This window comes from Notamacropus eugenii, chromosome 5 (genome assembly GCF_028372415.1).
Source record: "Notamacropus eugenii isolate mMacEug1 chromosome 5, mMacEug1.pri_v2, whole genome shotgun sequence".
Classification (NCBI taxonomy): domain Eukaryota; kingdom Metazoa; phylum Chordata; class Mammalia; order Diprotodontia; family Macropodidae; genus Notamacropus; species Notamacropus eugenii.
Window position 1 is genome coordinate 379,822,710 of NC_092876.1, and position 27,459 is coordinate 379,850,168.

At 37.6% G+C, this 27,459-nt stretch overlaps 1 protein-coding gene across 6 annotated transcripts; it reads right to left on the bottom strand.

The window, feature by feature from the left end:
* MSL3 (MSL complex subunit 3) lies at window positions 1–27,451 on the bottom strand. Of its 6 annotated transcripts, none has more exons than XM_072614377.1 (13): window positions 27,226–27,451; window positions 24,690–24,772; window positions 24,211–24,306; window positions 23,828–23,928; window positions 22,378–22,466; window positions 21,146–21,268; window positions 20,256–20,416; window positions 18,317–18,475; window positions 16,513–16,775; window positions 14,633–14,742; window positions 3,972–4,071; window positions 3,353–3,437; window positions 1–682 (listed from the first exon to the last, which is right to left on the bottom strand). In XM_072614377.1, coding segments are annotated over exons 3-13 (1,293 nt in total). In that variant the 5' UTR covers window positions 24,213–24,306; window positions 24,690–24,772; window positions 27,226–27,451; the 3' UTR covers window positions 1–582. The 6 variants fall into 6 exon arrangements, with proteins under 6 accessions (XP_072470478.1, XP_072470473.1, XP_072470476.1 ...); XM_072614372.1 differs by lacking the exon at window positions 27,226–27,451 and adding an exon at window positions 26,788–27,135; XM_072614375.1 differs by lacking the exon at window positions 27,226–27,451 and adding an exon at window positions 26,159–26,310.
* Window positions 27,452–27,459: the final 8 nt, after the last annotated feature.

Here is a 27,459-nt window from a genome sequence, read left to right on the forward strand (position 1 = left end):
TTCTATTGGTCTGAAAACAAAGGCAACATTTTATTCAAGTAACTGAAAATGTTTTTCCAGAAGTATAAACCAAAAGCTTTGTTTTATGTGTTTTTCCATCCATTTTTTTTCCCTCTAAGAGCAATCATGAAATAAAATCCACAGGACATTTATTTTTCCTCGTAAGAATAAACTTAGTTCCATGGCAAGAAAATAAACCTCAACTTCACATTTTTTTGCTGAATCAAGTTATTTATACTTTCAGGAAATGTTCTATAACTAATACAGCTGCTCTTATCCCACTTTAAAAGAGAAAATATGCAGTTCTAATCATCAGATGTTGATGCAGTTCCTTAAATCATCTAGAAGCGATATTTATAAGAAATATTAGAGAAATTCATACTGCAGTAATTGGGCAACTCAGACAAAAAAAGTGATCCATTTCTGCCAAAGAATCCAGCTGTCTGGTCTCTTTTTGATCTTCCTAAAAAGAAAAGCCATGCTATTTCCATTAATTTTTCATCTGTTATCAACATGGCAAAGTGACAGCATAAACTTCTCTACAGAGAATTTTTTTTATATTTTCATCAAAAATTTTTACTTTCAGTAAATTGCCCGGGGATTCTTAGTGCTGTAGTAGGCCTCACATGCAGCTACATAAGCAGATTCAGGGAAGAAATCATCATGGTATTCAGCTAAAAACCTAAAACAAAAGGGAAGAAATTGAAAGAAACTTTAGTTTTAATATTTTTACTTCAACTTTATGAATGAGATTTTTATATTCAGTTTTACACAATCTTCCAAACACAAACTAAAGTCTAATATGGGGGGAGGGAGAGGAAACATTCCAAAATTTCAGAAATTGATTTTCCCCCAGGTTCCCTGGGGGGGGGAAAAAACCAACACATCTCTCAAGGTAATGATATTATCAAATACATTCCAAAAGGCTAAATATAGTTGAGCAAAAACGTTTAGGACCTAATCTGTTTTAAAATCTATTTTTTGGTGTAAAGGGGATAATTTTGTTTCCAATACTCTGATCCTAAAGGCAGCGAGATGGCATAATGGATATAATGATGGAATGGGAGTCAGGAAGACATGAATTTGAAACCTGCCTCAATCAATAATTTATTATGTGATCTTGGGTAAGTCACTGAAATTCTCTCAATCTCAGTTTCCTCCTTTCTAAAATGGAAATAACAATACCTATTGTTGTGAAGATTAAATGAAAGATCGTTTGTCAAGTGCTTGCTAGATTTTATTATTTCATTTTAAGAACCGTCAGGTGAATTTGTTTCATTTGAACTTTTTTTAAATTAGCCAAGTATACAAAATAAAAATTCAAAACCTAAAGAATGTCAAAGTGCTTGAGAGACTGGGGGAGAGGGTTGAACGTCAGTTACTTCATTCTCTTGGTTTTAAAATTTATATTTTTTTAGGATGAGTCTCATGTGACAATGACTGTAATCTCATCTCTCTTGTACGCATATTTCCCTGGGTGACACTGGATAGAATGTTGCACCTGAACTCAAGAAGACATGAATATAAATTTGGATTTAGACCTTTCTAGCTATAAAACTGTTGATAGGTCACTTAACCTCCACCTAAGTTTCCTCATCTGTAAAGTAGAAATAAGAGCACCTACCATCTAGGATTGTCATTGGAGGTATTTGGAAAGCACTTTGTAAACTTCAAAGTGCTATATAAATCATAGTTATTATTATAATTACAGCCAAATAAAGAATAAACTCCTAATAAAAGTCCTCCACAATCTTGGTCCAACTACCTTTCCAGTTGTATTTCATACTACTCTCCATTTTACATACTTCTTCCATCCTCTTTTTCTCATTTCCATCTTTACACTCACCTATTTCTGCCTCTGAATCACTTCACTGCTTCAAAACCCAACTTAAGTACCACCTCCACTATGAAGCTTTCTCTAACTCTCCCCACCCAAGATGAAAGTGATCTTTTTCTCCTCTCAGTTTTCTCATAGTGGTTGACCTAGAATTCATCTTTGCACATAAGTATCATCTACACTAAATTCAACAAATATTAAACCCATTTTATGTGAGACAATGAAATATATGAGGGGAGGGGAGAATTAAACAGACCCTGCCTTCATGGAACTTACAATCACTGGGGATATACAACTTAAAAACAAACAAATACAATGTATAAACAAAATAATTTCAAGAGGGACAGTGCATTAATAAGTGAGAAAGATCAAGAAATGCCTTGTTTAGGAAGTGGAACCTGAGGTGTGTCTTGAAGGAAGTTAAAGCTTCTAAGAGCTATGCAGAGGAGAGGAGGAAATGAGAGATCACCTGAGCAGAGAAAAAGAGTCAGAGGAGATGTGATGTCAGGTATGAGCAACAACCAGTTTGCCAGGTTGTCTGAAATGGAGAGTACAGGAAGGGGAACAATATAAAATAAAACTAGACAGGTAGATAAGAGTCAGACTGAAGGACCTACAACTAGCCTGAGGATTCCTAGAAGCAAAAGAGGAACAAATGAATATTATTGTGTAAGAAGGTGGCATGGTTATCAGATCTGTGTTTTAGGCATATCAATCTGGCAACTATGTGGAAGACATACTGGAAAGGGAGGAGAATGGAGGCAAAAAGCCACAAAACAAAAACACAATTAGGAAGAAGTCCAAGTGAAAAGTAATGAGGTCCTGAACCTCACTGTTGTATGAGTGTGGAGAAAGGGACAGATAAGAGAGATTTTGTAAAGATAAAATAAAAAGAAGAGGCAACTGACTGGGTTGAGGGAGAGACAAGAATCAAGGATGATTCCAAGTTCACCTGGATGATTTGAAGGATGGTGAAGACATGGGAAAATTTGGAGGAAAATGGAGAAAAAAATAAATTTCATTTCAAAATATTTTCAATTTTATATTTTCACAGTTATTTGCATCAGATTCATATCCTATACAGCCTACCTAAGGTCTATCCCTACGCAAAAAGTAAAATTTACCCCTCAAGAACAAATCTAAAAGACATATTGTTGGCAAGGTCTCTTGTTCCAGAGGATCTTCCAAGTACTAGATATTGATTTAGAAATAGAAACAGGATGAACTGTGTAAAGAAACAAAGCCAACTACAAGGTAACTAATTACAACTGAGTCTAGGGGACAACTGTGCTGATTAAATATTCTACCTGAATGGATCTCTCAATCAACAAGCACATGTTAAGCACCTACTATTAAAAACCAGGCATGGTGATAGGAACTGAGTACATAAATACAAAGAATGAGACAATTTTGATTCCAAATAAATATTTGCTTAAAAAAATTGTTAAAAGTAATGTATTCTTGATATTCTAAAATTCTAAAAAGCATACATTTTACACAGAAAAATCAAGTTACCTCAGAAAGAGTTCAAAGTGTTTAACCAAAGCCTTAAGGTTCTTGTCAGAAAAGCACATCTTCCCAAGGATCTCTGGAAGTTTTACTGTAAATAAAGAAACAATCCACAATCAATAAACCAAGCAAAGGCAATGTGGTAAATGTCTATCCTTACCTCACCTTTAGTTTTTTCATTTTGAAGTCTGGTTTTCTACTCCTTCCATTTCTGATGAAACTTGCATCTTTTTTAAATGAAGTCTTTCCATTTATTTTAGTTCATCTACACAGCATGACTATAGTGAAAATGCATTCAATACGAATGTATGTGTAGATCCTATATAGAATTGAATGCCATCTTGGGGAGGGAGGGGAGTGGTAGAGGGTAGGTAGGAGGGAATAAAAAAAATCTAAGTTTTATGGTAGTGATTGTAGAACATTAAAAATAAAAAAATAAAATAAATAGAATAAAATGAAGTCTTAGCTAGCAATGCTTTCTAAATAATGGTGTTGAAAATTTAAAAACCTACTTTCACTACAGATTTATGTGATACCAATAGGAATTTCAAAATAAACCTAAAGCTCTAAACAGAACTCCAAATTGGGGCAAACTTTAAGAGATAAAAAAACTAGAACCTCTCACCAAACATTCGCAACAAATGCTGTGACCCATAAATATATGAAGGAGGAGGAGGCTGATCACTTTGGGGATAGTTATCTGGCATAAGTTTCCAAGAAAGCACCTGAAAGTAATAATTTAATAGGTTCATAGTTAGTTTACAAAAACATGAAAAACTTCAAAATTTAGAATCCTGCAAATCTGATTTGTGAAAATAAACAGTAGTAAACAAAAACATTTAAATTCTGTCATACATAATAAAGATATATTTTTTCAAACCAAATTTCCCCTATATTTTATAGGACCATAAGATATTTGTTTTTATTGATACATTTTAATATAGCATGTTTCCCAAATTATCACTTGACAAAAGTACATTTCCAAAACAGCTAAGCAAAACTTCCTAAGAGAGTAAGTACAGGTTAGAATACCCATCACTTTTCACTTTGGGGAGTTTTCCGTTTCTTAACAGAAAGAATTCATGCTAATACTTTAATCATTTGATATCTATATTAAATATCTTTTTTGACCTAAGTTTCATTAACCTTTAGCATTGTCCTCATTTACAATGCTATAATCATTATGTAATTATTCTTTTGGCTAGCTTTCTTATTTTGAATCATTTTATACAAATGTTTACATGTCTCTGAATTATTTATATTCAGTCAATGAACAAACATCTAAGTACTTAATATGCACCACACACTGTGCTGTATATATAAAGAATGAAATAATCCCTATTCTTAAGGCGCTTAGATTTTGTACTATATTCATGTACCATTTGCTCAACCATTCTCCAATTGCTAGACATACTTCCCCCATTTTACTATCATAAATACCATTGCTATAAATATTCTTGTACATATGAAATCCTCTCATGTGATCATTAACCTCCTTTGGGGAAAAAACCAGTAAGAAGATCACTGGATTAAATAATGAGAATACTTTAGTAACTCTTTTGAAATAATTCCAAATTGTTCTACAAAATAAGTGGATTAATTTACAGTTCCAGTGGGAAAGAATGAGCATGTATGCATCCCGGAGTCCCTCTAACTTTGCCTCTTCTATCTCTGCCAATTGGGTGGATGTGAGGTGATAACAATACACTTGTTTTCATTTGTACATTATTGGTTATTAGTGGTTTTAAAGTTTGTTTGTTTTTTTCAGTTAAAGATTTAGAACTGGAAGAGAGGTCATTAGTCTATCACTGAGGGCAGTGGAGAAATGACTTGCCCAAGGTTACAAAGACAAAAAAGATTAGGATTCAAACCAAGGTCTTCTGACTTGAAATCCAAATGTTTATAGTTTGTGTACCTTATTTTGAAAACTTCATATCCTTTAACCACTTGCCTGCTGTGTAATGGCTTTTAAATTTCACAGGTTTATGTCAGTTCCCTTCAGGAAATAGCATGGTTCCATGAAAAGATTGCTGGTTTTGGAATCACAAGACTGGAGTTAAAATCCAAGCACAACCACTTAGTGTAACCTTAAGCAAGTCACTAAACTTTGAACCTCAGTTTCCTTATCTATAAAATTAGTATATAGGATTAGATAATATCTAGGAATTTCTTATAGTTCTATGCTTTTATTAGCGATGTTTAATGCACAGATATTTTCCCCTCAATTGTTTCTTTATTTTCATTACGTGCATTTTGCTTGTACAATTTTTTTTATTTTTATGAAATCAAAATGGTCTATTTTGTTTTTTATATCATCTTCTATCCTATCTCTGGTTACAAATTCTTCCACAATTTATAACTGGGAAAAATATAACCTTTAATCCCCCTCTATTTTTTAAGGTGTGTGGTTTTTAAAATTATTCAGGTCATTTATTCATTTTTAAATTTCTGTAGTATATAAGAATTTGGTCTAAAGTAACAGCCTTGAGGCCATATGTGGTTCTCTATGTCCTCAAGTGTGGCCCTTTGACTCAATCCAAACTTCACAGAACAAATTCCCTTAATAGAAGGATTTGTTCTGTAAAACTTGGACTGTCAAAAAGACCTAAAAGGCCACATGTGGCCTTGAGGCTTCAGGTTCCCCACCCATGATTTTGTATTCTATTATTCTCAACCATTTTTTGAGTAAATTTCAAATAGAGAAACCTTTTGGCAGCACTTTGTGATTTTAGACTTATCAAACACCTGATTGCTGCATCCAATTTCCTTTAAGGTGCTGTCATCTCTTCTATTGATTTGTCTATTCACTTTTCTTCAAATTTCTTTTTCACTGATATAGTTAGCTCCCAGCCCTCTATCTAATAAGCCTCTTCTCAGTTTTGATACTCTCTTGATAGGCTTGACCTTTAATTATCCATACAGTTTTGTTAATGTTCTGTTTAATTTAATAAAGTATCAACCTGGAGTTCTGATCGATTGATGTAATCCTAAATCTTTAGAGTAATTTGCATAGCTTGAATACTAGTATTCTTGTAGGACAATGATTTTTACTATGCTAACATAGCCCAAACATGAACAGTGAATCTTTTTTGCATTTATAAAGTTCCTTATGAATCTCAGTAGGTTAACTCTCAATTATATGGAAATGATTTTTAGTGGATTTAATTCGTATATTACTTTGAGGAAGCTGTTGGCTTAGTTTCACTGACACTATATTATGCAATTTACAAATAGATATTTTTGCTTCCTCTGTCAAATCATATTCTCTTATTTTTCTTCTATTATTGTTCTAGCATTCTATTACTAGGTCAAATAGTGGAAACAGGAAACATCTACTCCCAATTTTTCCAAATCTCCTTATAATTTCACCCAACCTCATACTTGGGGGCTCTAATATATGCACTAATGCAAGTCTGTACAACATATGGCCCACAGACTGCTTTGGCAGCCCACTGGCAATATGTTGGGCAGGCCAGTTTTACATCTTCCACATTTTCCATGGTTGGGCTGAAATCCTATAGCAGGCCACAAGCAAATGCTGTGCAGGCCTACACTAATATCTTCTTCAACAGCCTAGTCTCTCAGTTCATCAGCCTCTTAAACTCCCATAATTTTCCCCTTCCTCTAGTCATATTCACTCCGCCTCAAATAAATACCCTTGATCTGAACATCAAGCATAACTATTCCACTCTCCTAATTCATCACTCTGAAATACTTACTGAGCAAAAGCTCCTTTACATAAATATTTTCCTCAACCTCACTCCTCCTATGCGTATTCTTTCTCTTCCCCATGACTTCCTTTTATTCTTCCTTGAATATCACTGTAACTCCTCTCTCCTGAAGTCTCCTATACAATCACCTCTTCCTTCTGCTCAACAAAGAATATAGCCTCCTACTTCGTGGAACATAAGAGACCACAGATTTGGAGCTCCTTTTTTTACCCTACCCTATCCCTCAAAACCTTTCAACACCCCCCATTCTCTCTCCTTTGTACCAGTCTCTGATGAAGAGGTGATTTTCTGTCTCATTAAGGCCAACCGGTACTCTTGCACTTACTTCTCCCAGGACCTTTCTCCCTTAATCATTCCTTATTTTTTTTACCATTGTCAGTCACTTTTCATCCATTAGGTCTTTGTTCAACACCCTAGGTCTTTTAGAAAACCTCTGTAGCACTGTGCTATCTTTTCAAGCTACCCTTTTTAAAAAATGGTATTGCTTTTTCAAAATCATGGCCTCTATTTTCTCACCTCCAATTCACTTCTCAATCCTTACAATTTGTCCATGACCACCCTTCACACTCCACCAGACTGAAACTGCTCCCTCCAAGCTCACTTACAGTCTTCAAAACTACTAAATCCAATGGCTTTTGATCATTCGACATTCTATTTTGACTCCTCTGTAGCCTGTGACACTGTCAACCCTTCTCCTCCTGAATACTCTTTCCTTCTTTGGCTTTTTGTGACTGCTCTTAGTTTTCTTCCTACCTGTCAGACAATTTCTTCTCAATTTTATCCATGTCCCAATTTTGAAACAAAGGAATACTCATGCTGCTCAGTCCTGAGCCTTTAGGACTAAATTACCCAGTTCTGTCCTGAGCCTGCTTCTCTTTTTTTCTCCTTCACTATACTCCCTCTCATTTAGTGATCTCATTAGAATCCATAGGTTAAATTATCATTCCTATATAAATGGTTTCCAAATCAATATATCCAGCTCAAATCTCTTTCCCAAATTCTAGCACACTATCACATGCATATTGGATCTCTACCTCTTCACATACGCATTGTTGCTACCTATTAAATGTAACCTTGCTGAGAGCAGATATTTTCTTACTTTTCTGTTTGTTCTCAGCATTTAATGAAGCACTTAGCACAGGAAAAGTACTTAAATCCTTCCTTTCTTCCTTCCTTCTGGCCTGCCAGACGTTTCATAGGTATTTCCAAATTCTGAAACTCATTCCTTCTACAAACTTTCTTTGTCCAGTGAAGGAACCCTAGTGCTTCCAGTTCCCTAGGTTCAAAATCTTGGAGTCATCTTTTATCCTGTCCCTCTCCTTCAGCCAGCATATCCAATCAGTTAGCATATGTTGCGGATACTAACCACCAACCCCATCTCTAACATCCACCCCATTCTCTGCACTCACATGCCCTATATTCTAGTTCAAGAATTCATTGTTATTTATATTAGTATAACCTCCTGGTAGGACTCCCTGCTTCCAGTTCCTCTCTTCAATACATCCTGGACATAGCTGCCAAACTGATACTCCTAAAAAACACAAGTCTAACCAAGTCAAACTGAGTATCTTACTCAGAAAATATTCAATGGCTCCCTATTGTCCCTAGATTAAAATACAAACTCCTCAGACTAGCATTTAGGCCATTTCCAATCTGGCTCTCATCTACCTGTACAATTTTACTTCATATCACTCCACCTAACTTACCTAATCTAATTAATCTGGTCTACTAGCTATTGCCCATACTTGACACTACATCTCCTGATTATATCTTTACAAGAATGGTCCCTGATTTCTGAAATGTACTTTCTTACCTCCACTCCTCTTGAAATCCTTAACATTTTTCAAGATAGAGCTCAAGTTTTACTTCAATGTTCTTCATCTCTTGAAATTATTTAATACTTTGTATATACTTTATATTAACTTACCTGTAAATACAAAGTTCCCCTAGTAGAACAGAAGCTGATACTTTCGGTAATATACTTCATTGACTTAGAAGAACCATAACCCACTTGGTAACCTTCCAAAAACACTGGACTTGGGAGTCAAAACTCACAGATTCAAGTTTTGATTCTAAAAATTACTAATAATCTGACCTTTAGTCACTTAGCCTCTCTAAGCTATTTCCCAATACGTGAAAAAAGATGCTCCTATTACTACACACCATCAAAGAGTTATTGGGAAAATTAAATGATGTAACATATGTGAAACCAGTTTGCAACTAAAGTATTATAAACACATAAGACAGTACTAGTTTCATTAAATGCTCAACATTACAAAAAAAAATCTTTTTAATATTAACATTCTCTCAGTGATGCTGAAGGCACTTTGTAGAAAACCCACAATCTGACACAATGGTTGAAAGTTATATGGACAACAAGGGTAGGTTACAACACACTGTCAGTGACAATTTGGATGAAAATATTTCAATTCTTGAGAATGAAATGCTAGGAAAAAAAAGGGGGGGAATGGTCATTTAAATGGGAAGATCTTTCCCATTCATTAATAGGCTGGTCACATGGAAATCTGAGTCACATAGGCCATAAGCAGGAAGGGGTGGAGCAGGAAGTGAGTCAGAGCAGTCAGAACTGGAAAAGACCAAGCAGGCAGCAACTAGTGTGAGGCGCAGGGTTTGTGATTCATTTAAGAGAGCTGGTTTGTGGGAAGCCTAACAGAGGGAAGGCTTGGGGAAGGTAGTGCCCCCTGCACTGTTACTCTGTATAGATTTCTCTGTTGCTATGATGGATTTGGCTTTCTGGTGTTTGAACAAATGTTTTGATTCTGTCTTCCATGTGGAGAGTCTGTTACATTTTGTGATTCAGAACTGTGCTCGCATATTCATAGTCACTGTAGGAGCTGTGAATATCAAATTGGCACTATAGTGGTGGGGAATAAATCCAATAAGTAAGAAAACTGGAGTTGTCTAAAGAAATTGATGTGGATGCAAAGGCAATCTCACCAATCAACTTAGATTTTAAATAACCAGGTAGAGATGATAAACTTTGGTTGTTCCTTATTAAGTTCTAGGATCAAATATAAATTCCTGTGTGTCACTTAAAGCTTTCACAACCTGGCTCCACCATACCTTCCTAATCTCATATTATTCTCCTTTATATACTCTACAATCCAGGCAAACTGACCTCATATCATACATGACACTCCATCTGCCTTTACATAGGCTGTCCCCTATGATTGGAGGGTGCTTTCTCCTCACCTCTGTCTCTTAGAAGTGTTTTCCATTTATTTTGTTTACTCCAAAGCTCAACTTAAATTATACTTCCTACATTAGGCCTTTTGCAATATTCCCAAAATGTTAATATCTTGCTCCTCCAAAATTATTATATATTTTGTATATACTTAATAATAACAGCTAGCACTTATATGGTGCTTTAAGGTTTGCAAAGTACTTTACAAAAATCTCATTCCAATAACATGGGATGTAGGTGTTATAATTAGCTTCATTTTTACATGTGAGGAAACTGAGGCAGACAGCAGTTAAGTAATGTGCACAGTCATAAATCTTACAACGGAAGCCAGATTTGATCTCCAGTCTTCCTGACCCCCCATCCAGTACTCTTATCCACTCTAGCATCAAGGTATATGTCAACAGTCAGGGACCAATTCATTTTTCTCTTTGTAGTCCCAGCACCTAGCATATTTCCTGGCCCATAGCAGACACATAATAAACTGACACAAAAGCAAGCAACAGAGAATATATACAGAAGTGTGATGTTGTACCATAAAATAGTGTCAGGAAAAACAAACCTGTGTGTGTAATCTGGCAAGAAAAAGGGTGTTTTGTTGTTTTTTTTTTCTTTCCTATTTTTTTAAGCTATAGTGGAGAAAAGAAGAGGATCAAAGAAGGAATAGGACAGTCACTCTGAGTGAAAAGGACAATGAAAATGACAACAGAAAGAAGACAAAGCTCTTCTATTTTACTTTGCTTCTGTTTTCTCTGCAAAAGAAAATGGCCTTTGGACTGAAAGGACAGAACAAAAATAGCTAATTAGGAGTTGACATTAAAGGTTTGCAAAGGAATAATTTTTTTTTAAAAAGCCCCTAGTTCTCCTTGATAAAATCAAGTCATGGTGCAAATGAACTACATCCTCAGTTACTTAGAGAACTGGTAGATATGAACCAGGTGGGAGTAAAGGGACCTTTCTACCCTATTTCCTATATGGAATTCCTACTTTCTGCTAAAATGGGGTCCTGAAAGTAATTTAAAAGGTTGTTTCTCCTAAAGTCCACAGTTATACCTTTTGCCACTAGATGGCAATCTCACGTTGGCAAGATGAAATGCTGGTGTGTTTACATGGGGTCAGTCAACCAAAATATTTTACTGTTTCAAGTGAGAAATAGGTGAACCAATGATGTAGAGTCAAACATAGGTATTTTAGGCCTTCATATAAACTTTGTAGAAGTTAAAAGTAGTGAAAAGAAACAGTTGTATCTTCTTTCCCTAATCAAATATTCTATATTTCAATGCTTCTCAAACCACACCACAAAGACAGCTTAAATTAATTTTACATTATATGTTTATAGGCATTAAAATAATAATTTAAGAGGATTTTACTAGAAGGATTCCACCAATTTTTATTTAGTCTCGGTGATTCTACCTCTGTAGATAACTTTGAGAACCACTTCTAAACTCTAAGCCAAATTGTTCTATTTACTCTACCTGAATTTTCTATATCTCCTTGCAGAAACCAATTCTTGATACTAAAGTCCTATTTCAAGGACTTAGTGGTAAAGAAGTTTGCTCTAGGATCTAGAGTCTAGGTTCTTTCAACCTATCCCAACAAGGTACAAAATCTGACTGGAACTTCCAAACTACAAAAATTCAAGTATGACCCACGGGGATTTGTACGTCTTGTCATCCCCTGGTGGTCTAGTGAGGAAAACGCTGGATTTGGAATTAGAAGACCTGAGATCAAATACCAGTACCATCACCTGTGTGAGTTTGGGTAAATCACTGAACCTCTCTGGTTCTGAGTCTCAATCTGTAAAGTGAAGAAGTCAGATTAACACATGAAATCACTAACAGACTGAATGAATCTTAGAGGACATCCCAATGCAAACCCTCCATTTTATAGATCAGGATACTAAAGCAGAGAAGATAAATGACTTGCTCAAAGTTACACAGACAGGAAGGTAAACAACAAAGTCCCTTCTAGCTCTGAATGCATGAGTTCAGAGAGTTTCATCAGCAGAGGACTGGCCACAATGCAATGAAGTTTTGGTCAAAGTTGCTCATGAAATTGTCTCTAACAGTAAATTTATTGTCTCTAAGAAACTGTCTCTAAGAGTAAGACTGCATTTGTGACTGAAATCTTGGTTCATTACAGTAGTCTTCTTCTGCTGTGTCATCATGGCAGGCCACGACCAGGGATTGTTATTAAAGGCTATGCCAGTTGAGAATATCCTACAGAAAGTCTTTATCAAGATCAAAAGGGTTATCTGAAGACTACCTCAGCCAAACTCAAAGAGGAACACTACCAGAAAGGTGGCAATAACTGTCAAAGAGAATATTACTAAGCCAGTAAGCAATTGTGATGTTGATCTGAGAAAACATTCAAGTCAATAAATCAGGGATTTCATAAAAGAATTGAAAAAAATTTTCCCAAGTATAATACATCTTATCTACACCAATTAAATAAGTACAATTGCATTTCAATACTAGAAGAGACTTTAGAAATCTTGTAGAGTCTTCATTTTTAAAATGAGGGAACCATGCACTTGATCAAGCTCATACAGCTAATCATGGTAGCACCAGAGCCTAGAGTCAGATTCCCCTGCATTTTTTATATTGTATCTTATGGTCTCTTTCTGTATTTGTAGTGTCCTTTCTCTCTGACTCCCAAACTAATTTTCCTTATTCTTTTTTTCTGTACCATTTTTTCTCATCTTATCACCTCAGAGCCCAAGGCCTACAGAAAGAAAAAAAGTGCTTCCTGAAGCCTGTGACCCTCCCCATCAAAGTGGAAATGATAATTGCTATTTCCATAATCAAAAACTCCCACTCCTATAAAGTTTAGCTTTGTAAAAATTACCAGGAAATGTCAAGATTTCTTAATACCCCTGGTAAAAAAGATCTGAAGTCTGGGTAAAATATGAGCTGTGTCACATGCTCTTTTGCTTAATGCCATGTACACTGTACACAAGGAAACATTTGTTGCTTGATTACTGAATCATATTTTCACTTCCAAACGTAAAAAATTCATTATTCTGAAATATAAACAATTTATTTACTATAAATTATATAAATATTTTTGGCTTTCCAATGCTGATTCAAAGAAACAAATTTATGAGTGATTCTATAAAAGCACTTATTCTCTGTATATTTTTATAAAAATGAATTTAAAATTAAATAAAGACAACAGAAAATACAGGGCTAAAATCCAAATGATATCTCCCAAGTAAAAAGCCAGAAAGCACGTCAAAAGGATTATTAGCAAAATGCCAATAACACACCATGCTAATATTAATCAATTCACAAAATTCATTATGTGCCGAACACTGTTCTAGGTACTGGGAACTAATAACAAAAATGTAATAGTACCTACATGCAGGAAGCTTATATTTTAACAGGGGAAACAACAGGTACATATACAATTTAAGTATATAATTAATATATACAAACTAAAAAAAAGTTGGAAGGACAATAAGACTGTACAATTAAAGTTAAGGTGGGGAGGGAGGATGGTGTAAAGATAAGGAAAAACAGCTGAAAGGAGCTGCAAAGGCTTTATGTAGAAGATAACACTTGGGCTGAGTTTGAAATAAACAAAGACTCTATGAGCTAGAGGTGAGAAGGGAGAGTACTCCAGTTAAAGTGGACAAGTCAATGCAAAGCCATGGGGCCAAACACTGGAGAACAGCAAAAAGGCCAGTGTCAATGGAACATAGAGTGGGTGAAGGGCTAAAAAGATAAAGTAGAGGAGCAAAACTGTGAAGGGCTTTAAATGACAAACTGAAGAGTTTCTATTTGATCTTGAAAGCAAATAAGGAGCCTTTAGAGTTTACTGAGTAGCATGGTCAGACCTGAACTTTAGGAAAACAATTTCAGCAAGGAGAGAGAACTGTGTCAGGAAGACCAGTCAGAAAGTTACTGCAATAACTGAGGAGATGATTATTATAGGGTGGGAGCAATACAGATATTAGAGGGTTGTAGCAATATGAACAGACAGAATGGAGCAGAATATGCTCTTATGTACCCTGGTATTACTGAAGGCATAGAGAACTAGAAAAAGATGTGACCAACCGTGTATCAAAAACGAAAAAGTACCCAAATGCTACACTGGCACCTCAATATATACCCAGCACATTGAGTCAACCTTCCATGGAGGATTTATGAAAAGTAAAGCAGCCTGGAATAAAAGACAGAAAGTCCACCTCAAAGCCAGGAATACCTGGATTCAAGACCTACCTCTGATAAACGCTGGTTGTCTGAGCCAGGGAAAGTTATTTAATCACTCAGTACCATAGGCAACTCCCCAAAACTAATATTTATACCCTTCAACTACTAATGATGATGAATTCCAAAATTAGTTCTTTACCTCATTTAATTCATTATTTCTTCTACCTTCAAAGCCAGCAAACACTGCACTCCCTTCTTTGCTAGGAGTCAAAGTAATAGGTGAAGATGATCCACTATGAACTGGGGTTTCTTCCAAAAGATGAGGGAAAAAAGATAAATTAGTTCAGCTGCAAATTATACATTCAATTCAATTAAACAAGTATACGTTAAGTACCTGATAAAATAAAAAGTTACTCTCTAGATCTTTATAAACTATAAAAACTATAAGGAATAAATCTAAAATTGGTAACTCAGTTATTACTTAATTAATCATCACTGTAATACGTATACACACATATATTCTAATCATTTAGCAAACCTTTTAGTCCATCTGTTGTGGTGGTGGTGGCAGTGGGGTTTTTTTGTTTTTGTATTTTGAGGAGGCAAACGGGGTTAAATGACTTGCCCAGAGTCACACAGTTCTTAAGTGTCAAGTGTCTGAAGCCTCATTTGAAGTCGGGTCTTCCTGGCTCCAGGGCCAGGGCTTTTTAGTGCATCTGTAACTTCTACCTCTGATTTCCCTCCATTCCTCCTCTCCATTTCCTTGACAGCAGCATGCCCTGTTCTAGATAGGGTTTGCTGTTTTAAGATGTTTTACCTAGAAAGTCCAGATAAAAAGGACTGAACTTGGCTGAGGTAGAGCAAAGGCCTCAAGAATGCCTTTAACTAATGCTTATACAAAAATATTCATCTTCAGTCTATATATTTGCCTTAGAATCAGCATTAATAGAAACAAAGTCACTGAATTTACAAATCTGATGAGTAAAGGCAGAACAAAATTAACATTTACATAGAGCTTTAACCTTTTCAAAGCATTTTCCACACATTATCTCATTTGATTATAACAATCCACCTATAAATTCTAAGCCCAGTATTACCCCCATTTTACAGAGGGGAAAATGGAGGCTGACTAGCTCAAGGTTACACTAATAGCAAGTGGCAGAATATGGGGCTCCAAGAATTCCATGAATCCAAGTCAATACTCTTTCATGCTGCCTAAGTTACTCAATTGAAAAGATGATTTAATTTCTTTTCCTCTGCCATAATTTAGAATGGCTATGACTTATGAAATAAAATGCTCAATAAAGCTGCTTCACCATTCTTATCCAACCTCACATCTCTCACTATGCCCAAGCCCAGAACCCCAGAAAAACTACAGGGGCAAGCTATTTCTTTGTGCCCTTAGAAATTCTATTTGTATCTTCCTGGACTGTCACCACCCCACCCTGCCTTTCCCTCTCCTTAATTCCATATCCTCCATTTCTTTCATGGCTCAGTTCAGAACTTGCCTTCTCTCCATGAAGCCTAACCTATGGTAATTTTTGACTCTTTTTTTTTAAACAATGTTAAGTCTGGAAAATATTTTATTACAGGCTGCTTTGTACTGAACTGTTCTCTAAAAGTTTCAGAGATGGAAAGGGAGAGACAGACAGAGACAGAAAAAGAGAGAGAGAAACAGAGAGAGGGAGGGAAGGAAGGAGAGAGAAGGGGAGAGAGAGGGAGATCTTGACTCTCAAACAAGAATGTAAACTTCTAAAGTGCTAGGAACCTGTCTTCTATTTTTATCTCCCTGGTAAAATACTATGTATTCCATAAGTACTTAATAAAGATCTCCTGAGTTTAATTATGATTTACTTTCTAACTCCAAGATGAAACCAGTTAGAGGAGTCACTAAATAAACTATATCTAATAATGTTTAACTCTAACTAGTTTTAAACTATATGTTTTGTAAAAGTAGAAGAGTCTCAGTAAGAAGAGCTCATGCACTGGGTTAGCCAAAAGAAATAAAAAATCCAAAATAAAAGATTTTAATCATTAAATTTTATGAAGAGAATTACTTGATAAAAAGTTTTAACCTACTCTTTTCCAAATGCAAAAAAAGTTTTGGCATTGTGGCAGAGGTGTCAAGATGTCTTCGCTTAGGTTGTGGAGAAGCACTACTTTCAGACAACCTGTCACAACTGGATGTGTGACGTGTAGAACGCCTCAGAGACTGTAACATTTCTGGTTCAGCTTTTCGCCTCTTGGGCGTCGCTGGCTCTCCTGTAGCAGGTTGACTGTCTGTGGACTGAGGAGTTGGAGGATTTAACAAGGGTGGACTCGGTGACAGTTCCTCCTGATTCCTAAAGAAGAAAAGTAAGAACCTTAAATATATTAGCCACCAATAATAGTAACAAACTAATTTTTGTAATGGGAATATTCATGTCTTTGAATCATGTGCTATGATAATAAAGGAACACTGACACAAATGAAAATAATAAACACTGTTGTTATTTAGAATAGTCATGTCCAACTCTTCATGACCCCACTTGAGGTTTTCTTGGCAAAGATACTGGAGTGGTTTGCCATTTCCTTTTCCAGCTCATTTTACAGATGAGAAAACTGAGGCAAAAAGGGTTAAGTGACTTGCCCGGGGTCACACAGCTAGTCAGTGTCTGAGGCCAGGTTTGAGCTCAGGCCAGAAATCAAAAGTTACAGTAATGGAAGACCATTGGAGGAACTAATTCCAAAAAGGTATCTCATTAATCTTTCCAAATATCCTGAGAAATACATAAATCTTTGAGATTATGACTTTCCTTATACAGATCAACTAATCACAAAATGTGTTTTATGCACACACTTTAATTGCTTAAAAAAAATTTAAAGCAAAAATTAGTAGCAATTTTGCTCATTTGAACACATAATTCTTTAATGACAATGCCCTAAAATACGGGTGAGCAATCTATGACATACTAAAGGAGATACATGAGATAATTCCAACTTGCACTACCAATACTGGCCTTAGGTAAAATTGTGAAGTAGGTAAAATTTTTTGTTGGCTATCTCCCACTACTTATTGGTCTCTTTCATCCTCTCCTGATAGTCCCATCCTATTACATAATAACAAAGGGGTAGGTATGATGATTGTGCCAATTTTATAGAAGAAAAGAAACTAAGACAGACAGAAGTTAAATAATTTGCCCAGCCAATGTGTGTCTGAGGCTGACTTTGAATTTAGGTCTTCCTAACTCCAGGTCCAGGTTTCTATCTACTGAGCCATAAAACAAACCAAAGCCCAGAGTAATTAAGTGACTTGACCAAAATCACTCAGATTTTAAGTAACTAAACTAGGATCTGACGAAATCTTTTACAATGGTTTTACAATCAATTACAATGATAGGAGACAAGATAAGCTTCTTCAGGGCAAAGATTTTTAAATCTTTGTTTACTGAAGTCCCACCAGAATGCACTGCACAGAATAGGTATTTTAAAAGTAACTGTTTAATTGAATTACCTATCAGAAAACACTAAAGATTTTCCAAGACAGTGCTTACTATGGGAAACTAAGAAATAGAAAGAGGAATGAAAGTTATAAACAGAGCAAGTATGTGGTTTTTTTTATCACACTATCTTACAAAGAGCTATATTGTTTTTAGGAGGATTTAACCTAAGTTCTCTAACTGGAAAATAAAAATTCATTGAAGTGGTTAAGAAATATAAAAAAAAGACTGATACCGAGATTACACCACATAACATTCATCTTGATATCAAATTTAGAAGAATTACAATAGTGTTCAGAAAAGAAATATCCAAGTAAGATTTTTGCTGAAGAATACATTTTGTGAGAAAATTATTTCAACTATTAAATTTCAATCACTTGAACAAACTAATATACATAACTTACCTATTTGTATTTGTTGCACTTTCCTTGATTGGAAGAAAAAATTTTGATGAAGTCACCTTTTTATATTGAGCTTGTTCATATGGATAAAGTAAAATCAATGGCAGTGTGAAATCAAAGGTTATCCTTAATCCATCAACCATTTCCTTACAAAGCTCAACACTGAAATGTTAAAAGAGAAAGAAATAGTTTAAAGATATTTAATTAAATAAAGGCTAACTCTAGCAGTTAAAAATTGTAAACATATGAATAACATACAAATGAATGTAAACAGGAAAATTAACTTCTGAAATCCTTACTTTAATGAGGTCTCAAAAAGGTCCTCAAATTTTAAAGAAAATATTTTGAATTTATAAGGATCTAATGAATTCTAAGTAATGATAATTTTCTCACTAGTCTTTAAGAAGACAGCTAACCAATGTTTTAATTTAGCCCTATTATTTCAATACTTCAGAAATATGTGACTTCATTCACATGGGCATTCATTATGCAAAGCTTCTTTAACTTTAGTTAGCAGTCTTCGTGTGCTGGTGTGGCTGAAAAAATTCATCATCTAGTGACCAACCTTCTAAAGATGTGCCTCTCTGAACTTAATTAGACTCAGTTACTGGACAACACAGTCCTTCTCTGGGCTGATATTTCAACCCTTTCTAAATAAAAACTAATACTTATGCAGTATTTTAAGTTTGCAGAATGCTTTACCTTTCTCATTTCATTTGACCTCATAACAACCCCACAAGGTAAGTAAAATGGATGTCCTTATCCTCATTTTACAGATAGCTTACAGAAGTTAAGTGAAATGCTAATGTGCATTTTTTTTTTTTTGTCAGGAGCTGTGATTTCTCTACCAAAGCAAATCAGCCATCATTCTACAATTGACATTCACAGAGAGCCCAAGGCTCTGACAGGTCAAGTGACTTGTCCCAAGTCACACAGCCAAGTTTTCTGAACTGCAGAGGGCAGCACAGAGCTGCCTCTTGGTAGCTTAGAAGAACCTGCAGGGCTTTCACTCCACATCATGGAGTAGTCTCAGGGTAGAACTTCAGTGGAGGCCTACAGGCTGTTGTCAAACTGAAAAAGACTATATTTTCAGAAACAAGAGTGAAAGTTGATGAAGTGGATAGAGCACTGGACCTGGAATCAGAAAGATGAAGACTTGAGAGAGCAAATCTAGCCTCAGTCCCTTACTAACTGTGTGATCCTAGGTAAGGCACTTAACCTTTGTCTGCTTCAGTTTCCTCATCTTTAAAATGGGGATAATTGTTGGAACTAACTCCCAAGGTTGTTGTGAAGATAAAATGAAATGATATTTGTAAAGTGCTCTGCAAACCTGAAAGTGTTATACAAATGCTATAATGATGTGTCAATGTTAGTAAATTAAATTGGTAGGGAAAATACACATCTTATAAAATTCACAAAGTACCACACTGATAAATTACCATATTTAACAAAATATATACAACAACCATTATATCTAAACCTGGTAATTAGTGTATCAAGATCTACACACAGCTTAGGAGGATAATGTTTGCTCTGTGGTACACTTTTAGCTGCATGATTAGTGGTAGTAGTGGCAAAAAAGTAGTGCCCGCCCACTGAAGCCTGCTATGCATGGTACAGAATCATCAGAGAGTTTCTACCCCTCCTGCTGGTTTTAACATTTCTTCATCTTTAGCCACCTCAATTTATTGAGGGCATACTCATTATGGCTATGTGAAGATGCATAACAGAACTACTACTACAAATGTACTTTGCAGCAGAACCACAGAACCCAAACTGAACTATACCCATAGCTGGGGGAACCCTCCTCCTTGACCCACCTCTTTTCTGCGGTACAGAACTTAAAATATCTGCAATACAAGTGGCGCCCCCACCTCCACAATTCGAATTCCCCTCTCCAACCCACAGAATAACTGCACACTTCACATGCAGTATGACTTACTTTTTTTCTGGTGGGATATAATGCACATTCATGTTCACATGTGGAGTGGTTTGGTGGTGACGAGATCTTTCATTGGCTGAGAAAGCTGCATTGATGGCAAAATGTTTCACATATGATTCCAGAATGGTTATTATGTTAGTTTGGCATGGAAGTTTCACAAGCTATAACAAACAAACATTTATACTATTAATCATCCAAATAAAAACAATCATGATTTTAATAACAATAAACTACTATATCCTTTTTAGCGATTTTAAAATAGCACTAACTTGGGCTATTCCAACCTAGTTTCTCTACATAATTATTTTACTCAAGTAAGCCTTCAGAGAGAAATCACTTGGAAAAACACAGGTAGGTAACAAAAAAAAAAAAGGGAAAAAGTTCCAATTTTCCAGTCACATTTTTCTGACATACATAGCAACTAATTAATCACATATCTATGATGATTACAATATAAATGTCATGAAGTAACTACAATAATTTTAAAATGACTATAATGTACAGCTGTGAATCATGGAACAATATAAGCCCAAAAGAATTAAAGTTGCAAGCACCACAAGGAACAAAAGAAAGATACAGGACTATTTGTCAGGGATACTGTAGAAGTGAGTCTTGTTCAGTTAAGAGCTGGAAAAAATTGACCTCTACGGTACCTTTCAATTCTGAAATATCTTAAGACCATTCAGGTAATTAGGGGAAAAAGTTAGAGCTAGGACTTTAAAATATTGTTAAATATATGTGTCACAAGAATTATTTTTAAAATTAAACTTTTAAAAAATATGGTTTCTCTATTCTCTCGTGTCCCTCTGCTACTGTTAAGATTAGTTGGATATTATTCAAGGAAGTTAAAAAGGTAAGGGGCCCCCCATTTTATATCTTCCTTTGCATACACGTTTTCTCCTGTTAATATAGTAGCAATCTTCTTCAAGCTTCTTCTTCAAAACTTCAGGTATTTCTATACTTATTGTTCTTTCTTCCATGTCCCTTTTTGTATGAAACTCCTGTTCTTCTTTCTGTAATAACATAAAACCATTTTTAACAGTTTAATTCAGTAACAAGGAAAAGGCTTTTTCTAAACTACACAGAGGTAATAACTTCCATGAGAGATGCCTGAATTTATGATGTCTTAAAACATGTCAAACCCTAATCATACATATTAGTGGCCCAGAAGTAACTGTAGCTCTAGAACTGGTCTGCTATTAGCTTAGCACTGTGGACTAAATTCTCAGTAGCCAGAGGGGAAAAAGAAAAAGGCCAGAAAATAAACAATAAACAGAAATAATAAACAATTCTACAACCTAAGTAAATGACTGCAGGCCACATCACCATTTGTCTGACACCGCTGACTTATTCCTCCTCACCTGAACCATCATCTACCACAATGGACCTGAAAACTGAACCTCTGTACCCAGGTCTTCCAGAATCTATGTGCCCTGTCCTTGAGAAAATTTATCTGTTATCTTTGAAGCTCCCACCCTAAAATCCAATCCATTTGACTGGTAAATGAGTGTGTATAAACTGGTCAACTTCAGTGAATTATAATGAATGATCATTTTACACATCAGACCATGCTTCACCTTTATATCCCATTCAGACTATTTTAACCTTGATCCCACTTTCCATCTCCCCAGAAAAAACTCCCTTTCCTGGTCACCAGTGCCCTCTCTGTGTTGTCTTCTCCAATCAGAATGTAAGTTCCTACAGGGCAGGGACTGTCTTTTTAAAAAAATATCTGTATACTCAATGCTTAGCACACTGCTTTGCATTGTAAGTTCATTTTATATCATCATTCATCATTTAACTATAGAGATAAATTTTCAGAGGTGGCATTTTTCACACTATAGGGGAAAACTACTTGTATTTAAGTTACTTAGAAACATTTAGTATTTGAACAAATACCTTTAGACATCTGAATAAATGCAAAGAGCCAGTAATACGTATAGTACAGTATCATAAATAAGGTAAATCCTTTCCACAAGTCAAGTAAAGTTTTGTGAGAATTTTTAAAAATTATATTTAAGCCAATATTCATATGTGAAAAATTCTGTTACAATAAATTTGTTTTCTTACTTCTAAAATGTATTTAAAATATATATTTTTTTAAACTGTCTTAAATTTTTACCATTTCTGTTTTCTCTTCAATGTCGCTTTCTTCACTTCGTATTTCCTCATCTGTTTCTTCACTGCTGTCATCAGAAGAGCTACTTATGGCTATATAAAACAAACATAAATCATATTTTATCATTATCTTATATCCCACTAGTCTACCTAAAACGATAGTCACCTTATCCAAAAACCTTCACAAAAAGTTTTCAATTCATAATTTATTGAAAAAGAAACTGATTTTTAAAATGTATCAAGTTTGAGACCTCCTCAATAAGATTCATGTTTACTCAAAAAAGACCATCCAAACAATCTATGTAAGAAAAACTAAACAGATAAAAATGCTTATTTCCATCCCATGACATGGGATGGTCAATCCACTGAGTTGGTACCTCTAGTAAACACAGATATGACAGGTGCTGCAGACTTATAATGAGCTCAGTCCAGAACAGAAAAGAGTGTGAACTGCAATGCATTTGTACAACCAAAGATTCCAATACATACCCCAGTACAAAAGGCATCATTTCAACACTAATGTTCTCCCAGGGATGATGATGTATAGTTGTGAAGCTTGTTAATGATATCACAATTGCTTAAGAGTCAAAAGTTGTAGGTGACCCAAAGGGCAATGGAAACATTACTGGTGGGGGAAAAAGTAGGCTGCAATCATTTCCAATTATATCTATGTGTAACAATCTGTACCAAGAATATGAATGAGGGGGAAATGTACGATCAGAAAAGGAAGAGGGCTGGTCATATAGCAAGAGTGTGGGATAAAAGATGACACTTTCCCAGTGCTGTAAAATACAAAAAGTTTTAGAAAAATGCTTCCAACATAAGTAAGAATTATACAGGATTAGAAAGTTAGGTTGGGTTGTGATTTGTATCAACAGAATTTTCTTATCAATGAGACCACAGATACATTCAAGTATTCAAGAAGTAATAGGGGTTTTTTTCCTTAATGTTTCAATAAAACACTCAAGTGCCAAATGACACAGTTTAATAGTCTACAGGTCTTGGATTAAATAAGATCCTGTGGCTGAGTACTTAATCACATTTCATTCACAATGCTAAGGGAAACATATCAGAACCTGAGAAAGAATAAAGTTAAAAAGATGGAAAGGTAATGGGGAGAAACAGGGGGGATGAATGAATTGATATTGGATATGTAAAATATTAAAATTTTACCCAATCAGCTTAAAATTATTTCACATCTATTATCTCCTAATAATTCACATTTATTTCAGGCTTTACAGAAACCATCTCATTTGAACTTTAAGCAGTCCTACAAGGTAGGTTTTGCAAAGGTTTTTACTCCCACTTAATAGACGAGAAAACTGATACCTAGAGAACTTAAGTTACCTGAACTTACTTCTCCTATGTCCAATGTTCCTTACACTATGACACATCTCTGCGGGTAGATAAGTCTAAGAAAGTAAATTCATTATCTAGTATATTAGACAACTCACAGTTTTCATCATTTTCATCTTTTTCCTCAGCAGGAAGACTTTTTAACACAGAGTCAACACCAGGCAACCTGCAGCGTCTCTTCTTCCTTCCTTTTCTTCTCCTAAAGAAGATAAATTCAATTGAACTACATCTAAGTGAATTTAGCAACTTACATAGAAGAAATGAAAAAAGTTAAAATACAGAATTAGTAGTTAGTATTATTCTTTAATATCCTAATACAATCATTCTGAATACTCCATCAAATGATTCAAAGTTAAATGGCTCCATGCCCACTTAAATGTTTAAGATGAATTACTTAATGGATCATTTTTCATACATTAAATCTACTACACATCACCTTAAGATAAAAAAAACTCCACTGTCATGAATTTAACATTCTTACATGCGAGCTACAGCTTTTCTTGCCAATTTACGTTGTAATCTACGATTTTCATCTGTGTCACGAAGAACATGATCTTCAGCCGCCCATCTATCCCAGCTGAGGAAATAAAAGAGAAAAAAGTGAGTAGAAATACACCAAATTCTAAAATTATGGTAAAACAAACCCTAAAAAAGCAGCAGGGGGAGGAGGAAGAAGGGAGATGTCACAGAACTTTTTTTTCTCACTTTTAGAAATACATTCAAGTGGTTTGAAATCAGTAAGAAGTCAAATAATTAAAAAATTAAGTCTTTAAAGTATATTCAAAGATTAAGATTCCTTAACTACCCACACATTTTCAAAATATGTAGTCTGCTATCATTCTTCAGAAAATGAAAACACAATTATTCCTTTGTAAAAAGTGTCATTAAAAGTTTTTGTTTGTTTGTTCTTTAATGTTTCTGACAGTCCCATGGTACATCTGCTCAGGAGTTTACACTTACCTTCTGTTCCAACCATTAAAATGGATCAGATATTCTGGGATCTTTCTGCCCTTCTCATCTTTCCCAACAATAACATCAACAATCTGAAACAGGAAAAAACAGGTGAGATATCACTAATACGTTGGGAGGCATACATGAGAAATGATGAGCCTCATCAGAGGGGCCAGAAACAATTTTTAACGGGTTTCTCTCATTTTTAAAATCTGTGCCGGAATGACAATTTCTTCCCAAATCTCCGTTTTTTTTCTTTAGTGGATGCATCCCACCAGGAATAGGAAGTATCCACCCAACTGCCTCCTAATTGGTCTCTATGGATTTTAGTCAGGGCTACTTTCTTCACCCCATTGGCCAGGGCACCCATCATTACAGAAACACCCCAGTGCGGGCAGGACAGCCTGGGCTCGGGCCTGGGAAGGGCTGGGAGCTGTAGTCCTGGGATTCCGCCTGCTCCAGCCCGGGCTGGGCTGTCCGCAGCGGCCTCTCCGCACTTCTCCGTCCAGCTCCGCTCCCAGAGGGGGCACACGAGCCCCACTCCCCTCGCTCACGACACACCCCCTTCCCTCGAGCGGGAGTTCTTCCCAGCACATCCTGCTGCAGGCTCCGGCTCTGGAGCGGAAGCCACGTGGGGCCGCGGGGCTGCCTGCGAGGGGCATGTTGGGGGCGCCCGTTTTAAAGTCGCCCAGGGCAGGCAGCCACCACGGAAGGGCCCCGGGCCGCAGTCGAGGAGAGAGGCAGCCGTGAGACACCGTCGGCCCGGAGAGATGGCGGCGGCCGGGCCGGGAGCCGCCCGGCCAGACCCGTGCCCCAGGCCCCCCTACCCCCGAGCCTTAACTTGGGCTCTGGGACCTCGGTGGCGTAATAATGTGTGCGCACAGACATACGTACATACACAGGGACAGACGACTGACAGATGGGAGACAAAGATACACAGTCATAGACGCGTAGAGTAGAGGTAAGAGACGGTTGTATGGACAGAGGCAGATGATAGATGGGATAAACGGGTATAGACAGTAGAGGCAAATATAAAAATAGAGGCTGACACAGATGGCAACAGACAGATATAAAAATAGAGACTGACACAGAGAGCTACACACAGATGTTGTAACATGCCTGGTTTCCTTTCATATATTTAAAAATGTTATTCTAAGAGGCACCTAGGCTTCACCAAAGGGGTCCCCGACACCAAATTATGCATCTATAAGGTTTGCAAAGTACTTTACAAATACAATCTCATTTCCTCCTCGTAACAGCCCTATGAGGTAGGTGCTATTATTATCCCCATTTTTACAGATGAGGAAACCGAGGCTGGGAGAGGTTAAGCGACCGGCCCAGAGTCACAACAAAAGGTTAATCCAGACAACTCGACTGTTAGAAACTCAGTGTTCCTAGTTCCCATAATTTTTTTTTTTACTTCAGAGAAACCGCCCCACCCCCCCCGAAAATTATACATTTTACTTTCCTCTACTAACGTGCGTGGAAGAAACACGGGGAAAAAAGGGGGGGGTAAAAAAATACAAATGGGTAGTTAAAATTTCCCTGTAACAGGATGCTTTTCCACAGGTGGCGAGGGTGCGAGATTACACACGGCCCTGCGCAAGCGCAGGACAAAGCCCTCTTGAATAGGGGGGAGGGGGGAGGAAGGCTCTTGACAGCCTCGCTCCGCAGCGCGTGCGCGCGCCCCCTCCAGGGCCGCAGCCCCTCCCACGGCCCGGCCCAGCCCCGCCCCTCCCTCCGCGCGCCCCCCTCGCGCTGCCCTCCGCGCGGCGCAGGGACCTGCCGGCCGGCTTGCTTCCGCGCGCGCAGTTCTCAGCGCCGAGCGCGGCTCCCCCGACCCACCACCCATCCACTCGAGCGGTTGGCGCGGGTTCGGTGGCACCGGTGCAGTTGGCGCCCTTTCCCCGGCACCGCCTGGAAGGAGCGCGTCATTTTTCTCCCCGCTCGGTCCCCAAAGCGTCGTCCTGCCCCTTCCTTCCCGGGCGGCTCCGGGGAAGCCGCGCTCCCGTCTCCATCCCCTCTCCTCCCTCGCCCTCCGCAGGCGTCGCTGCCATCCTTTCCCTTTGCCTCCCCCTCCCCGCCCATTCGCCCCGCTCGGTGGCACCTTGGCATCGTACAGGACTCGCGCCTTAGTGGGGTCGGGCTCGAAGCACAGCACTTTCTCCCCTGACTGAAATTTAAATTTCATTCCCCCGCACGAGCTCATTTGTTCATCGTGGCAGAGGGAGAAAAATCCAGGTCGCGAGGAGCAGAGCGCGAGGTGGGGGTGGGGTGCGGTGGGGGGGCCGGGAGAGAGAGAGAGGTGGGGAGGGGGAGGTGGCGCGCAGTGAGCGGGGTGGGGGGAGGGGCGGAGAAAGAGGCTGCTCCGGCCCGGATTTTCCCCCCTCCCGCCTCGGCCCTCCCTCGGCTCCGCCTTCCGCTTGGGCTGCGTTCCTGCCTGCCCGTCGGCCCCCCCCCCCCCCACCCGCCCAGTCTCCCCGGCTCGTTCCTCCCTCTGGCTACCTAGCCCGCGCAAAAGCGCGGCGCGCACGCGCTCACCCACCCCTTTTTATTTTTACGCCGCCGCGCCGACGTCCGCGAAGGTGGGGAGGACTGGGGAGGGGGAGGGCCCGACCCCCCCACAGAGGAGTAGACAGGGTCGGAGAAGGAGGTCTGCGGGTGGCCACGGACTACTGAGCATGCCTGATAGCCGGGGCCCGGTGGGGAGGCGGGGGAGAAGAGGTGCGAGGACTTTTCCATTCCGGGCTTTGGCCGCAGCCCGGAAGAGCGCAGGGGG

Excerpts from the sequence above, each read along its gene's own strand:
- MSL3 (XM_072614372.1), bottom strand. The coding sequence starts at position 26,889 with ATGAGCTCGTGCGGGGGAATGAAATTTAAATTTCAGTCAGGGGAGAAA. Across the intron at positions 20,417-21,145 it reads ATATTAACAGGAGAAAACGT|CTTGTGAAACTTCCATGCCA; the intron begins GTATGCAAAGGA and ends TGTTTGTTATAG. Across the intron at positions 14,743-16,512 it reads TTTTTTGCATTTGGAAAAGA|AAACCCCAGTTCATAGTGGA; the intron begins GTAGGTTAAAAC and ends ATCTTTTGGAAG.